General features: G+C 45.0%; 1 protein-coding gene across 9 annotated transcripts in view; it reads right to left on the bottom strand.

Moving 5' to 3' along the window:
- CDC27 (cell division cycle 27) overlaps positions 1-15,209 on the bottom strand; it is a 195,631-nt gene that overhangs the window by 124,368 nt on the left and 56,054 nt on the right. For all 9 annotated transcript variants that reach the window (XM_029574213.1, XM_029574212.1, XM_029574216.1 and 6 more), the window contains one exon: positions 7,093-7,247. In XM_029574213.1, coding sequence (XP_029430073.1) covers positions 7,093-7,247 — 155 coding nt within the window. The remainder of the gene's footprint in view (positions 1-7,092; positions 7,248-15,209) is intronic.

Raw genomic sequence — 15,209 nt, 5'->3', positions numbered from 1 at the left:
CCTCACCATCATCCAAAAATCCATTCACAATCAGCTCCCTCTCGACCTTCAGATCCCGTTTAGACGCCACACCTCTACAAGACCTATCAGAGAAGCTTACAAAGGATCCCTGCACGCCCCCACAACCAAATCCACCCCTCGTACAGCCACTAGAGAACAGGCCTTCTCGACAGAGGGACCAGCCATCTGGAACGCCATTCCTCCAGATCTCAGACAGGAACCCTGCCTGTTGACATTTAAGAAAAAAAGACCTGGCTGTTTCAACAAGCCTTCCCTTAACCCAGCCCCCCTCCCCCCCCCCCACTCCTTTAATCCCAGCAAGCCTCCCCCTTCCCCCTGCCAATCCCCCTTATTGACACTGCATCTTTAGTATCCAGTTTACAGTTCGTATATAAGTAGCACTATACAAAGCACTCTATATCTGACTCAAGGCACTCTCAGTATACCTTGGTTAAGTTTACTTTGTTAAACCTCTGCCTCTATCTACTTCAGCCCCCAAGTTCCCACAACCTTGTTTTATTGTAACTTTACTTCTTCTTCAATGTTAATGTTATAATCCCCTTGTACCTTGTAAACCGATATGATATGATCTGTATCATGAATGTCGGTATAGAAAAAGAGTTAAATAAATAACATTTGTCCATGAAGCAGGCTTTCTGCTAAAACAGCAGCTGTTATTGGACATTTTCAGGAGACTATTGGATGTTCTTTGGACACTGAGTTATCAGAAAAGCATCTAAACAGTGATTGGAAACCCTTTAAAAAGATCACTATTCTATGGAAATATTGAGTGTCCTTGGATACCATTCAACAGCTATTAGATATTTTTATAAAAAAAGACTACAATCGTACAGAAAAATCAGATTACTACTAGCCATTTATGTCAAAAACTGAGACATTAGATGTGGAACTAAGTTGATGAAGCCTTAGGCATCTGATTCCAGCTGAAGTAATCAAGGGGCAGCAGTAAAATTATCTGGAAAGTCGTTATTTTATCCTTTATTTATATAGATTATTGATTCAATGTGAAGATTATCAGCCTTTTTTCTGAGTGTAGATCAGTGATACATTCCTCCTTTAATGCATTTTGATTTGTATTTTTCAGACAGAATGTAGAAAGTGTACAAGGATGTAAAGTCTTTTGAAGACACTTTTTTTTTTTTAAACAGTTCCTTAGATTCCCATTGTAACATCAGTATCGAAAATCAGAACAGCCTGCTATATTACTAGGCAACACTATGGCAGAGTACAAACATGTCACTGCAGCTCCATGCAACAAATCCAAGTAAAGGAAAATTAGTTCTTACCTGATAATTTTCGTTCCTGTACCAAGGATCAGTCCAGACAGTAGGGTTGTGTCTCCCTTCCAGCAGGTGGAGTCAGAGGCCAAAGTTCTAAGCACCTCCCATATACCAGGGTGCCTCCTGCGATCCTCCAGTATTTTGAATAACAAAGCAGAAACTCATGAAGAAGGATAATCAATGACTAGATCAACTATATATATGAATAGAACAATTACAAAACATGAAAAAAAAATGTAACAATATTCAGAGCTTCTTAAATCATTGCATAGGAAAAATATAAAAAGGAAATAAATAATAGTGGACTCTCCAGAAAAAAAAAAACTGGGCGGGCATCTGGACTGATCCTTGGTACTACAGGAACGAAAATTATCAGGTAAGAACTAATTTTCCTTTCCCTGTATGTACCAGGATCAGTCCAGACAGTAGGGATGTACCAAAGCTGCCCTAAATGGGGTGGGATCCGGAGAGTCCCGCCTTCAGCACACTACTACCGAAAGAGTCTACATCTGGAGCACGAACGTCTAAACGATAATGTTTGGTAAAAGTGTGCAAAGATTACCAAGTCGCTGCTCTACAAATTTGAAGTGAAACACGACGACTCTCGGCCCAAGACGCTGCCTGAGAACGTATCGAATGCGCCTTGAGACCATCAGGAACTGGACGACCGTTACAAATGTATGCCGAAGCAATTGCTTCCTTCAACCACCGTGCAATGGTAGCTTTTGAAGCCTGATAGCCCTTTTAGGACCGCTCCCATAGAACAAAAAGGTGGTCCGAAAAACAAAAGGCATTAGTAATCTCTAAATAACGTAAAAGTACTCGGCGGACATCAAGTCTTTAAGTCTCGTGATTGAGAAGAAGATTTATCCAAATCTGGGAAAGCTGGCAATTCAACAGATTGATATGAAATGAGGAAACCACTTTCGGCAAAAAGGACGGTACTGTATGTAATGATATACCTGAATAAGAAATTCGTAAGAAAGGCTCACAGCAAGACAATGCCTGAATCTCTGAAATGCGCCGAGCAGAACAAATTGACACGAGAAACACTGCCTTGAGCATTAAGTCCTTCAAAGTTATTCGCTTAAGTGGTTCAAAAGGAGGAGCACAAAGACTACGAAGAACCAAATTCAGATTCCACGATGGACAGATAGCCCGGATTGGTGGTTTCAAATGTTTGGTTCCTTTGAGAAAACGGACAACATCCTGATGCATAGCAATAGACACGCCATTCTCCTTACCTCTTAAACAGCCAATTGCCGCAACCTGGACTCGGAGCGAATTATAAGCCAGACCCTTTTTTAAACCGTCTTGTAAGAAAGCCAAAATGTCTACGACTGTAGCTCTGCGCGGAGACAAGCCGGACTAACTACACCAAGCATCAAATACCTTCCATACTCTAACATAGGTGAGAGAAGTAGAAGGTTTTCTCGAACTAAGCATAGTGGTGATGACCGAGTCTGGATAGCCTCTCTTTTTTAATTGCCCCCTTTCATAAGCCAGGCCGCTAGACAAAAAGTGAAACGCCTGGTCGAAATATACTGGACCCTGTCGAAGGAGGCTGTTGAGGTGGCCTAGGAGGACTGGATCGTCGATCGCTAAGTTGATGAGATCCGCATACCATGGTCTGCGAGGCCATTCTGGAGCAATGAGAATCACCGGACCTTCGTGGTATTCTAATCGTCTCACGACTTTTCCTATTAGTGGCCATGGTGGAAACACAGGGAGAAGGATGTCTTTGGGCCAAGGTAGAACCAAGGCATCCACCCCTTCCGCTCCATGTTCTCTCCTTCGACTGTAGAACCGAGCCGCTTTCGTATTGACACGGGTAGCCATCAGATCTAGCCTGGGTGTCCCCCACCTTTGAGTGAGAATGTTCATTGCCTCCCAGGAAAGTTCCCACTCTCTGGGATCTAGATACTGACGACTGAGGAAGTCTGCTTGAACATTGTCTACTCCTGCTATATGCAATGCCGCTAGCCGGCGTAGATGAGAATCAGCCCAGGTCATTAGCATGTCTGCTTCTATGGCGACAGAGCGACTTTTCGTGCCGCCTTGTCTGTCGATGTACGCTACTGTCGTGGCATTGTCGGAGAGAATCCTCACCGACTGATGTTGAATAAGTGGTAGAAATCTGCGGAAAGCTAGTCGTACCGCTCTGGTTTCCAAACGATTGATGGGCCACTTAGCTTGTGAAGCTGTCCACTGACCTTGTGTCGAATGTGACTGGCATACAGCTCCCCAACCAAAAAGGCTGGCATCCGTTGTCACTAATATCCACTGAGGAGACTCCAGGTCCATTCCTTCCTGCAAGTGACGCGGTATCAACCACCAATTTAAACTGGACCGAGCCGGCTCCAGAAGGGGTAGAGGAAGATGAAACTCCTCTGACTTGGGGTCCCATCTGGAAAGCAATGCCCTTGGCAAAGGTCTTAGATGTGCAAAAGCCCAGGGGACCATGTCCAGAGTAGATGCCATAGAACCAAGAACCTGTAAATATTCCCATACCATGGGTAAATTTAGATCCAAAAGGCGACGGACTTGAGACATCAATTTGATCATCCGGTCCTGTGGAAGAAAAACCTTTCCTACAGCCATATCGAATGACTTTTCTTGAAGTTGACTACCCAACCAAGTATATGAAGAAGATGCAGAACTTTTTGGATCGCTAGTTTGCAAAGAGTCTTTGACTTCGCTCGAATGAGCTAATCGTCGAGATAGGGATGAACCAATATCCCTTCTCGTCTGAGTGCTGCTGCAACTACCACCATTACCTTGGTAAATACGCGAGGCGCAGTTGCTAGACCGAATGGAAGAGCCCGAAACAGATAGTGATCGCCCAACACCTTGAAACGAAGATATCTCTGGTGGGATTCTTGAATTGGTAAATGAAGATAAGCTTCTGACAGATCTAAAGAAGCCAAAAATTCGTTTTTGTGGACGGCCGCAATGACTGATCTCAAGGTCTCCATACGGAAACAAGGAACCCGAAGTGACTTGTTTACTTCCTTCAAGTCTAATATTGGACGAAATGTTCCTTCCTTTTTGGGAACAATGAAATAAATGGAGTAACGACCGGTTCGATATTGGGACAGAGGGACCGGAACAATAGCTCCTAAATCCTGCAACTGATGTAAGGTTTGACGAACAAGTTGCTGCTTTAGAAAAGAACCGCTTGGAGATACTAGAAATAAATCCTTTAATGGGCGAGCAAAATCCAAAACGTAGTCTTGTTTTATAATATTGAGGACCCAATTGTCTGAGGTAATTTTGACCCATTCCCTGTGAAAACGTGAGAGATGTCCTCCTATTTCTGGCACCAAGGAATGGGCCGGCGCACCTTCATTGTGGAGTTTTGGAGGATGGAAAAGTTTGGGAGCTGTTAGAACGGAGAGGCCGTCTCCCACGAAAGGAATGGGCCCATACCTGAGCCCTTGAAAGCTGTTGACGTGTAGAAAAAGATGGAATCCTACCAGTTCGGAATCTTCTCTGGCCCCGAAAACGGTCTCTAAAGGTATTGAACGAACGATAGGAACAAGGTTTATCCTCAGGTAATTTAAAAACTTTATCTCCCAAATCCTTAATGAGCTGCTCTAACTCTTTCCCGAAGAGTAATGATCCTTAAAAGGAAAAGAACCCAAGCGAGATTTGGAAGTTGCGTCAGCTGCCCAATGACGAAGCCAAAGAAGTCTCCTTGCAGAAACTGCAGAAGCCATAGAACGAGACGAAGTACGTAATAGGTCATATAATGCATCAGCAGTGTATGCTACGGCTGATTCTAAACGATTGGCTTGCTCAAGTTCTGCTAACGGCAAATCCTGAGAGGTAAGTAATTGTTGGACCCACCGAAGTGTTGCCCTCTGCATTAGACTACTGCACACCGCCGCCCGCACACCTAAAGCGGATACCTCAAAGATATGCTTAAGAACCTCCTCAAGTTTTCTATCCTGAAAATCCTTTAGAGCAGTGCCTCCAGTTACTGGAATTGTGGTGTGCTTAGCAATAACAGAAACTGCACAATCAACCTGAGGGACCTTTAGCAAGTCCAAAAATTCTTGTGGAAGTGGATAAAGTTTATCCATAGCTCTAGTAACCTTAAGACCAGCTTCTGGGAAATCCCATTCTCGAGTAAGCAACTGGAAAAGTTTAGGATGAAAAGGAAAAGATTTAGGCGGAGCCCTAATCCCTGCAAGAACAGGATCCCCAGGAGTGGAATCCGTTACTGGTTGTGGTGCTGGAATTGCCAGTTCCTCTAGTACAAAAGGAATAAGAGGATCTAACTCCTCTTTGTGAAACAATCGCAATACCTGGGGATCATCACCTTCCACCAGCGCTGCTTCTATAACCTCCTCATCAATAGTATCAGCTGATGATCCCAGAAGTGGGTCTTGTAAGTCAGGATCCTGACCCATATTAATTAAATGTGACAGATTCCTCTGCATGCTTAGGAATCTTAGCAGAGGGTGGCTGATTACCTTCTGTATCTGCTGTAGCCTCCAAATATGCCTTATGAATAAGCAAAATAAATTGTGAAGAAAATGGCTGCTTTAATAACACCCCCCCCCCGGGGGGGGTAAAGAAGGTTGAATACTATCATTTTCGTTCAGACTAGAGTGTTCTGGGGCTAAAATAGGAGGTGATAAACATTCAATGTGCTCCCCTCTGTCCGACCGCGAGCCAACGCGATCGTTGTTTAAATTCAAAATAGCCACCGCTGCCCCATTTTCTGCCAGTAAGAGTCAGCTCTGATGGCCCTTCGCCGCCAGAAACGCAGCGAAAGCACAGACTGTCTCTGGAGAGCCGTGCTGCCGGCTCTCCACAGGCAGAACAGCAGTACCCGCGTGGCATAACAAAAAAAAAATAAAAAAATTAATAAGCAGCTCTGGAAAAAGAAAAAACCTGAAATAAATTTTGCTTGTGTCCTTCCCAATATTGAAATTTGCCTTGAACTTAACAGGTTTTGTTTTTTTAAACTGCTATACAGTTAATGGAGCTTTCTCTTCAGGGGAATGAAACCTCCCTGGAAATCAACAAAACATCTCTAAGCTCTCTTCAGAGGCATATAAACTTCTCTGGCACCGAAAGGGGGAGGGACCGGCCCACCGGTAAATCCCCTCTTTGCCCGGGAATAATAAAAGTCTTCCGGGTGTCAAGGCCAACGGACACAGCTTCAAATTAATTCTAAATTCTTTTCTTCTTTTTTTTTTAAACGTAGGAAGATCTAGTCAAAGATCAGCCAGGGACAAAAACTCCCTTCACTCAGCTGACCAAAGTAACAGGACCGCAGGGGATGTCTGCCTTCACCTGCTGGAGTCAGAGGAATACTGGAGGATCGCAGGAGGCTCCCTGGGATACGAGAGGTTCTTAGAACTTTGGCCTCTGACTCCACCTGCTGGAAGGGAGACATAACCCTACTGTCTGGATTGATCCTGGTACGTACAGGGAATGCATGCTTTTCACAATGGCTACATCAGCAACTGGAAGCATCTAACAGCAAACCAAAAACCTGCACTGGAAGCAGCATCTACCTTAGCCATAAGAGCCAGCTAAAGTGCTTTGTTGATGCATGGAAAAGAGAATAGAAAAATACTGGTGGCCACACAATAACTTTCTGATGAGAAGTAGATATGGCAGGAATAAAGGTTCACAAAGAAAGATTTCATTGTTTAAAAAAAAACCAAAAAAAACCCATAGGCTCTTAAAATGTTCTGTGTGTAACTAGCTTTCTGGGCACTGCATATGGAAAGGCCAATAGCAGTAGTATAGTAACTAGTTTGGTAAAACTCACAATTGTGTCCTGTGGTGTTTCCATTAACACAGACTCAGGCTGTCTATGGGGTATAGTATGATTAGTCACCAAAGTTGTGCATGTATTCGGCAGACAGCTGCTGAAGTTCTGTAGTGATGTTAATTTAAAGGTTTGCTCAGGATCTGGTTTTTCACCTGAGGGAAAAAAAAAAAGGAAACAAATTTATCAAAAGTTAAACATGCGAAGTTTTATTAAAAAAAAAAAAAAAAAAAAAGTGACAATGGCAGACTCCAAACTGATGGTGTAAGGTCCTTTAGGTCTTTGTGTTTGGAAAAAAAAACTTGATATGACTAACTGGAAAAAAAAAAGACAAAGCAGGCCCAAGAAACTGTTCTTACAATGCCCTGGAGGCATAATTCAGGAGAACTTAGTATGTTTTTATACCGAGGTCCCAAGTCAATACTTTTTTGGGGAGATGGGTGCATTGCTAGCACACCCATTGTGATTTAATGAGTGAATCCATTTTGTGCACGGTATGTCTTACTGCAATACTATCCACAAGACAAGTCACCTTAAATGCAAACTAGCACCTGTTAACAACCCTACACAAAGATCTCATCATTGGGGGTTTCATTTTCAGGTGAAAAACACCGAAAGAAAGTTTGGTCTTGTAGGTCTTTTTTTTATTATTATTATTTTTATGGCCTGGTAGCTTCAGCTGCTCATTTCCATGTTTCCAGCTCAGACACCCTCCCCCAGGGGTTCAGGCATCATAAGCCTTCATATACACAGCATTTGGGGGTTTCCACTTAAGCCCTTTCCCAGCCTAGCCATTGCAGAAACTGTCTTCTACAGAGTTAGATAAGTTGAAAAAACCAAGAGGCCCGCTGAATCTAGTTTTCTTTCAATTGCCCTGCAGCTCTCTACATACTAACCAAGCATAGACACATTGTGCAGCTATAGCAAATAAAGAGGATTCCTTCCTAATAAACCCAAAAAACTGGTTTCAAATCTCTGCATCACCACTTCCCCCCTCTGCCACCTCCCAAATGTAGCTCTGTTATAATACTTATAACCAAGATTTTACACCTCAAAACTTGCAAAAGAAATTGGAAAAAAAGTTATTTAGCGTTATAGCCCTAATTACTTGCACTGGGAAATGTTCCATAAATTTCACCACACAAGTTTTTTTGGAGGAAAAAAAAAAAAACCAAACACAAAATCTTGTTCTGAGGGTGATGACATATCCCCGTAACTAGACAGGGTGAGGCCCCTGGTTTTTTGTGTTTGTATTTTTATATTCTAGGAGCAATAAACCCACATTTCACAAAACTTCCCTGCTGGTTTCATTGATACATTTCTACAATGTAATGTATCCCCCTTCAAAAGCTTTTCTTCTAAACAAAAAATTCCAGTTTGACAATCTTTCAGCATATGTAAGCACATGTACCTCCTTGAGCAACTCTGTGGTGTTTTGTATTTTTCTGACATTGAGAATGGGTGCCCGAAGCTGGACCACTCTTATTGAGAAATGTATCTTAGCAGCTAAATTTGCTTTCAAGTTCAGCCAGACCAGATAAAGATGCACAATTATGCTTCCTTACCAGCAGATGGAGACATAACAGGCTTGCTGACATTTCATATTCGGTGCCCCCCCCCCCCCAAACTCCAGTCCTTAGCCAGGACAGACCAGGTTGTCGGGATATCCTGAATAAAAATGCATAAAATAAGTTCACATACAAATGGAGACAATGCATGCAAATCTAACTTTGTGTATTCATTGTGGATATCCTAAATACCGCTTAAGGACCAGAGTTGGCCTCCTTTGGCATATTGGGCCCAGTGCTGACCTCAGCCTGACAGTATTCTTTATATCAAACTAAGAAGAGAGTCAATACCTTCCCCTAACTCCTTGGCTTATAAAGAATGTAACAGATACACCTCTCTAATGGGCCAATACAATAGAGCAGGCCTCTCTTTGTGCACGATTTAGTATTGGCCCACATGTAAATGTGGGCCCACGGTAAAAAGAGGCGCTAGGGACACTTGCGCATCCCTAGCGCCTCTTTTTTTTTTGACAGGAGCGGCAGCTGTCAGCGAGTTTGACAGCTGACAATTTTGCCGGTGTCTGTTTTCAAACCCGCTGACAGTCACAGGTTCGGAAACCGGACGCCGGCAAAATTGAGCGTCTGGTTTTCAACCCGTGAGCAGATTTAAAATATATATATATTTTTTTTAACTTTTGGGACCTCAGACTTGATATTGCCATGATGTTAAGTTGGAGGGTGTACAGAAAAGCATTTTTTACTGCTTTTCTGTGCACTTTCCCGGTGCCGGCAGAAATTAACACCTACCTTTGGGTAGGCGCTAATTTCTGAAAGTAAAATGTGCAGCTTGGCTGCACATTTTACTTACTGAATCGCGCGGGAATAGCTAATAGGGCCATCAACATGCATTTGCATGTTGCGGGCACTATTAGTTTCAAGGGGGGGGGGGGTTGGATGCGCGTTTTCGACGCGCTATTACCCCTTACTGAATAAGGGGTAAAGCTAGCGTGTCGAAAACACGCGTCAACAGTGCGCTCAGGAGTGCACTGTACTGTATCAGCCTGTAAGGGAGGCCAACTATAGCCTACTGCAACCATATAGATTCTGCACACAGTTCCACAAATACCCAAACAAGATAAAAGCATAAATCATAAGATTACCATCTGACAGTCTGGAAGGATCCTGAACTGGTTTGGCTAGACGAAAGGAAGTTAGCAGGTAAATCTAGATCTCGCCTTCAGTCAGCCAGACCACTCTAAACCAGGGATCGGCAGCCTGTAGCACACAGCGACTGTACCCCAAGGGCTGAAGAAACAACTGCACTGACGCCAAAGAGATTGGGGACCTTCACAATAGAAATATTTTTGTCCACGGTCCCTCTTCCTTCACAGAAAGACACTGGTGACAGCAGGACAATATAACACTTTCCCTCTGCGCCTCCCAGGATCCCGTAACTCCCCACACCTATCCTAAAACAGGACGACGACTGTGGCCAGGGGCGGATTGGCCTATCAGGGGATCGGGCTTCCCCCGGTGGGCCGGTCGCTCCCATCACGTGATTTTTTTTTTTTTTTTAAACTTCCCGGCCAAAGACAAGAAGAGGGTCTGCTGGTGCTGCAGCCCGAAGAGAAACCTGCGGACAGGGCTGGTGGAAGCACTAGGCCTGGGCCGTGCGAGCAGTGGTATCCCGAGGGGAGCCAATGCCCCCGGGCGCAAGGAGGCTCATGCGGCGCTGCGACAAGCAAATCGGCAGGGCCGTGATGAGGCTCACGTCACCAGGCCCGAAGAAAAAGATCGCCTTTAAACGCGCTGATGCTCCTCCTCCTTCCTGCCCACGCGGCCCCGGAAGTAAACGTTGCTGGAGCCGCGTGGGCAGGAAGGAGGAGGAGCATCAGCGCGTGCAGAAGAGGAGCAGCGCTTACGGGCCACCGCGAATCCGAAGTCGCAATGGCCCGAGAAGAGGAAGAGGCCCGGGTAGCAGGGCCGCTGCAGAGCCCATCCTGCGGCGACCTGCGAAGAGGAGGCCCAGAGGTGAGACAGAGGCTGAGGGTCTGTAGAGTGGGTGGTGTGTGTGTGTGTGTGTGTGTGTGTGTGTATGAGATGAGTTGAGAGATTGTGTGTGAGAGTGAGGACCTGAATGTTTGCAGAGATAGCATGTGAGAGCCTCTCTGTGTGTGTGAGAGAGAGCATGTGACAGTGAGAGCCTGTGCTTGAGCAAGACAGAATGTGGGAGTGAGAGACTGTGGTATGAATGATTTTATATGAGAGAACATGTGACAATGAGAGCCTGTGTGTGAGAGAGAAATGCATGTGAGAATGAGAACCTGACTGTGAGGGAAGAAGATGGCGAGAAAAACAGGAAAAAAAGATAATATAAAAGCAATTGGCAAAAAAAATAAGAAAGGGAAGGTGGAAAAAAAAAAAGCCTGTGACCAACCAATTAGAAAACTAGGATCAGACAGCAAAGGTAAAAAAAAATTACTTTTTAGTGATTGGCACATGTAATCTTTGGGAATGTGCAAGAATAGCACTTTCTCTATGCAGATCTCACAATGTACGAGATCAGCATGGAGAAAGTGGAAGCCCATGGGGCCTGCAAGGAGGCGGCAGCAGAATGGGCTTCAGTGTCAGTAGCAGCGATCGGCACCTCCCCAATAGCCATGTGGCAGCAGTGACAGTGGCAGCAGAGGAATGAGAGAGGTTCCGAGGTTGCTGGCAAAAGAGGGGGGGTGGGGGGTGTCTGCCTTTAGTGTGTGCATGTGTATGAATGGGACTCTGCCGGGGGGTGTATGTGTGTGAGAATGAATGTGTGCATGCCTGGGGGATGAGGAGGGAGTGGTGTGAAAATGAATGGGAGCTTGCCTGGGTATGTGTGGGAGCCAGTGAGTGTGAGAGCATGAGAAAATCCAATGGAGTAAGAAAATCAAGAGCTCCCACAGAAGGGGACAGCAGGGGCTTTTTAAAATCCTTAGTTTTAATTATTGAATATTATTTGATGTCTGCTCTTTTTGAAATATTTTATTGGTGTTATACACAAATTTTTGAAAATTTCCATGAGTTAAATTACTGGAGGTTCTATTCCTCAGCAGTTTTGAAATATATATTTTTAGTATGATTTTCCTATTGTGATGTTTTATAGTTCTTGGTTTTATTGTTTGATGTTTTATGAGGAATGATGGTATTTTCTGTTTTTCCATTGCTGCATTATATACAGTCTAACTTGTTATGATTTCCAGTTCAGTTTGTCTGTGCATTTTGTGTATATTTTATGGTCCCTTTATTCTGTATTTGGTGACTCACCAAATTGTATATATAATTGGGTACCCATGGGCCAGTATGGAGAAAAATCCCCTGGGCCACTATTTTCCCACAATCCGCCCCCGACTGTGGCCATACTGCTCCTCAGGCACTTCCAGCCTCTTCCCTTGCCAAGGCCTGAATAGCACACTTTGAATCAATGGTTCAAAGCATGACACTGGGACCCCACAGGCCGGAGGGAGGAAGCATCTGAGGAGAACAAGGCCATAATCCTCCTCCTTCAGTTTTAGGAGAGAACACAGTTGAGAACACATTTGGGCCAGAGAGGCAGCGAGAATAAATTGGGGATCTCCATGGGGAGGGAGTTAGTGAACTAGAGTTTCACCAAATCCAAAGCCACTACATCAACCCCAGGAATTGCAGGTACTCTCACATCCTGGGCCTCCACAATCTAAGCAAACTTCACACTTTATTCTGAAGTTCTCTATCCTTTCCACCATATATGCACTGGACCCCCTCTTGGTGCTAAATCAGGCTCCCATGTAACTCTAAAACCTGGGTGGGCTCCAACTTACACTTGGCAAAATTCACTACCTAGCACAAATCCTACCATAACTGGATCACCCTAGCAGGGACACATTAGCTCTCTACTGCTGACTTCACCTAGACCAGCCAATTATCCAAGATATGGAGGCACCAGAATTTCTTCAGTGCAGAACTGCTGCTACTACCATTGCCTTGGAGAAGGTCCTCAGAGCTGTAGCCAGCCCAAAATGCAGTGCTGGAAACTCAAAGTGATCCCTCCTCCCAGTATTCAGTTCTCAGCATAGGATACTTGCCTATCATTTGCTAAAGACAGAGACTACTGGCAGGCTGAGGTCAGCACAGGACCTTATGTAGTGTGATGTCATCAAGTCTATTTTGTCTCCATCTGTTGGTAGGGAGGCATAACCATAACACTGCAAAGCACATATCGCTGATGCTGCTTGCGAATTGGAATATGAAGGTAAGCTTCCAATAGGTCCAGACAGATGTGAGAAATTCTCCCTTCTTCACTGCCATGCTCACTGATCTTAATGATTCCCTCCGAAAATGGGTAACCTGAGGGTCCGATTGACCCCCCTTGAGATCCAGAACAGGTTGAAACAAATCCTCTTTCTTGGGAACCTGAAGTAAATGGAACACTCTGTGCCCTCCTGATCCTTTGGAATAGGAAACATTGCCTTTAGGGCGAGCAACCACTGTAGGATGCACTGGACCGCTGGTTTCTCTTCTCACGAGTTGCAGGGGGAAAGCATAAAAGTGTCTGAGAAAGGACGGATAAGTTACAAAGTGTATCCATCGCACACCACTTCCAAAACCCACTGGTTAGAAGCGATGTGGGCCCATCTCCAATAAAACTGAGGCAGGCGACCGCCTACTCCAGCAAAGGAGGATGAACCCCCAAAACTTAATTGGGAGGAATGCAAGGTTCCAGAGCAGGAGGTGCCATCTTTGCCTGGCTTCCTTGGCCAAAAGGACTGAGATCTCCCAAAATGTCCAAGACCACCAACTACTCGAACCTCCGGAGAAGTCCCTTGACTTGAGAAAACCAGGGAGTCAATTTCTTATCCTCCGGCAAGTGAGGAAATTTCGACTCTCCCCATTGATCCACCATCTTCTCTAACTCCTCCCCAACTAATAAGCACCCTTAAAAGGTAACTTTGTAAGGGTCGATTTTGAAATAGTATCAGCAGAGTAGTTTCGTAGCCACAGGAGCCTTCGGGCTACAATCACTGAAGCCACCCCTCAAGCCGCCATGCGCACCAAATCATAGCCAGCATCTGCCAGGAAGGCAGCTCCTGGCTCCAGGTATGGGTCACTCTCTCCCAGAGCTTCCTGGGCCTCGTGGGCTAACTGTAACTGCCTGGCCACTATACAACAGAAAGCGGAGATCTGGAGATTCATGGTAAACGCGTCAAAGGCCTGCTTCAAAATAGCCTCAATCTTCCGATCTTTAGCGTCTTTTAAAGCTGCACCTCTTCCACTGGAATGGTAGTCCACTTCATCACAGCACAAGCTAATGCGTCCACCTTAGGAAACTGGAGTTGCTCCCTTACTTTAGGGTCCATAGGATCCCACCTTGCTAGGGAGCAGCTTCCTTTAAAATTAGCCTCAGACGTGCTCCATTCCAAATCTATCAGCTACTTGACGGCCTCATGCAGAGGAAAAAACCAGGATGCTTTGCGCAAGCTGATAATTACAGGGTTCCACTTTGGATCTTTGACCACTGCTGGCAAGATCTCCTCACACCCAAGGGCTTTCAAGGTCTGTAAAATTAAGCCAGACATCTTGCCCCTGTGAAAAAGCCATAGCATAGTTCTATGAGGCTCAACATCTGGGGGAATCACCCCCTCTACCAATAATGGATCATCTGGATCCCCTCCCCCCCCAGGATATCAACTCTCCATTTGAGTCTCCTGAAGGATCCCTGTCCTCTACTTCTTCTCTTTTTCCACCTGGAAGAAGGCAAGGACTCCCTGGAACGCTTTCTAGGTCCTAAGGAGGGAGACTTCTAAAGCGGGCGACAACCCTAGCCTCTTCCTGGGGAGCTCCTGGAAGACCCTTAAAAAATTCCACCCACGATCTGTACTTGGACCAGTGCTTTTTAATATATTTATAAATGATCTAGAAAGAGGTACGATGAGCAAGGTGATCAAATTTAAGATGACACTAAATTATGCAATCTCAAGCAGATTGTGATGAATTGCAGGAGGACCTTGAGAGACTGGAAGATTGGGCTTCTAAATGTGCACGTTGAATTCCATCTGCCAAGTGTGAAGTGATGCGTATAGGGAAAAATAACTCTTGCTGTAGTTACACAATGTTAGGTTCTAACTTAGGCGTTACCACCCAGGAAAGATCTAGGCAGAAACCGCCGAGACCATAATCCTGGCAGAGGTCCTTACCAAATCATATAAGGCACAGGTGGCAAACTCCGGTCCTCGAGGGCCACAAACAGGCCAGGTTTTTAGGATATCCACAATGAATATACATGAGATAGATCTGCATGAAAACTATGTCATGCATATTCATTGTGGTTATCCTGAAAACCTGGCCTGTTTGTGGCCCTCGAGGACTGGAGTTCTCCACCCGATATAAGGCATCCGCCCCTTATGTCACTGCTGCCTCTACCCCAGTTGTTCTCAACCCTGTCCTGGGGACCCGCACCCCAGCCAGTCGGGTTTTCAGGATATCCACAATGAATATGCATGAAAGAAAATTTGCATACACTGCCTCCATAATATGCAAATTTTCTCTCATGCATATTCATTGTGGATATCCTGAAAACCCGACTGGCTGGGGGGGAGC

This window comes from Rhinatrema bivittatum, chromosome 12, assembly GCF_901001135.1.
Source record: "Rhinatrema bivittatum chromosome 12, aRhiBiv1.1, whole genome shotgun sequence".
NCBI classification, from domain to species: domain Eukaryota; kingdom Metazoa; phylum Chordata; class Amphibia; order Gymnophiona; family Rhinatrematidae; genus Rhinatrema; species Rhinatrema bivittatum.
This window is presented reverse-complemented; position numbering and strand designations above follow the sequence as displayed.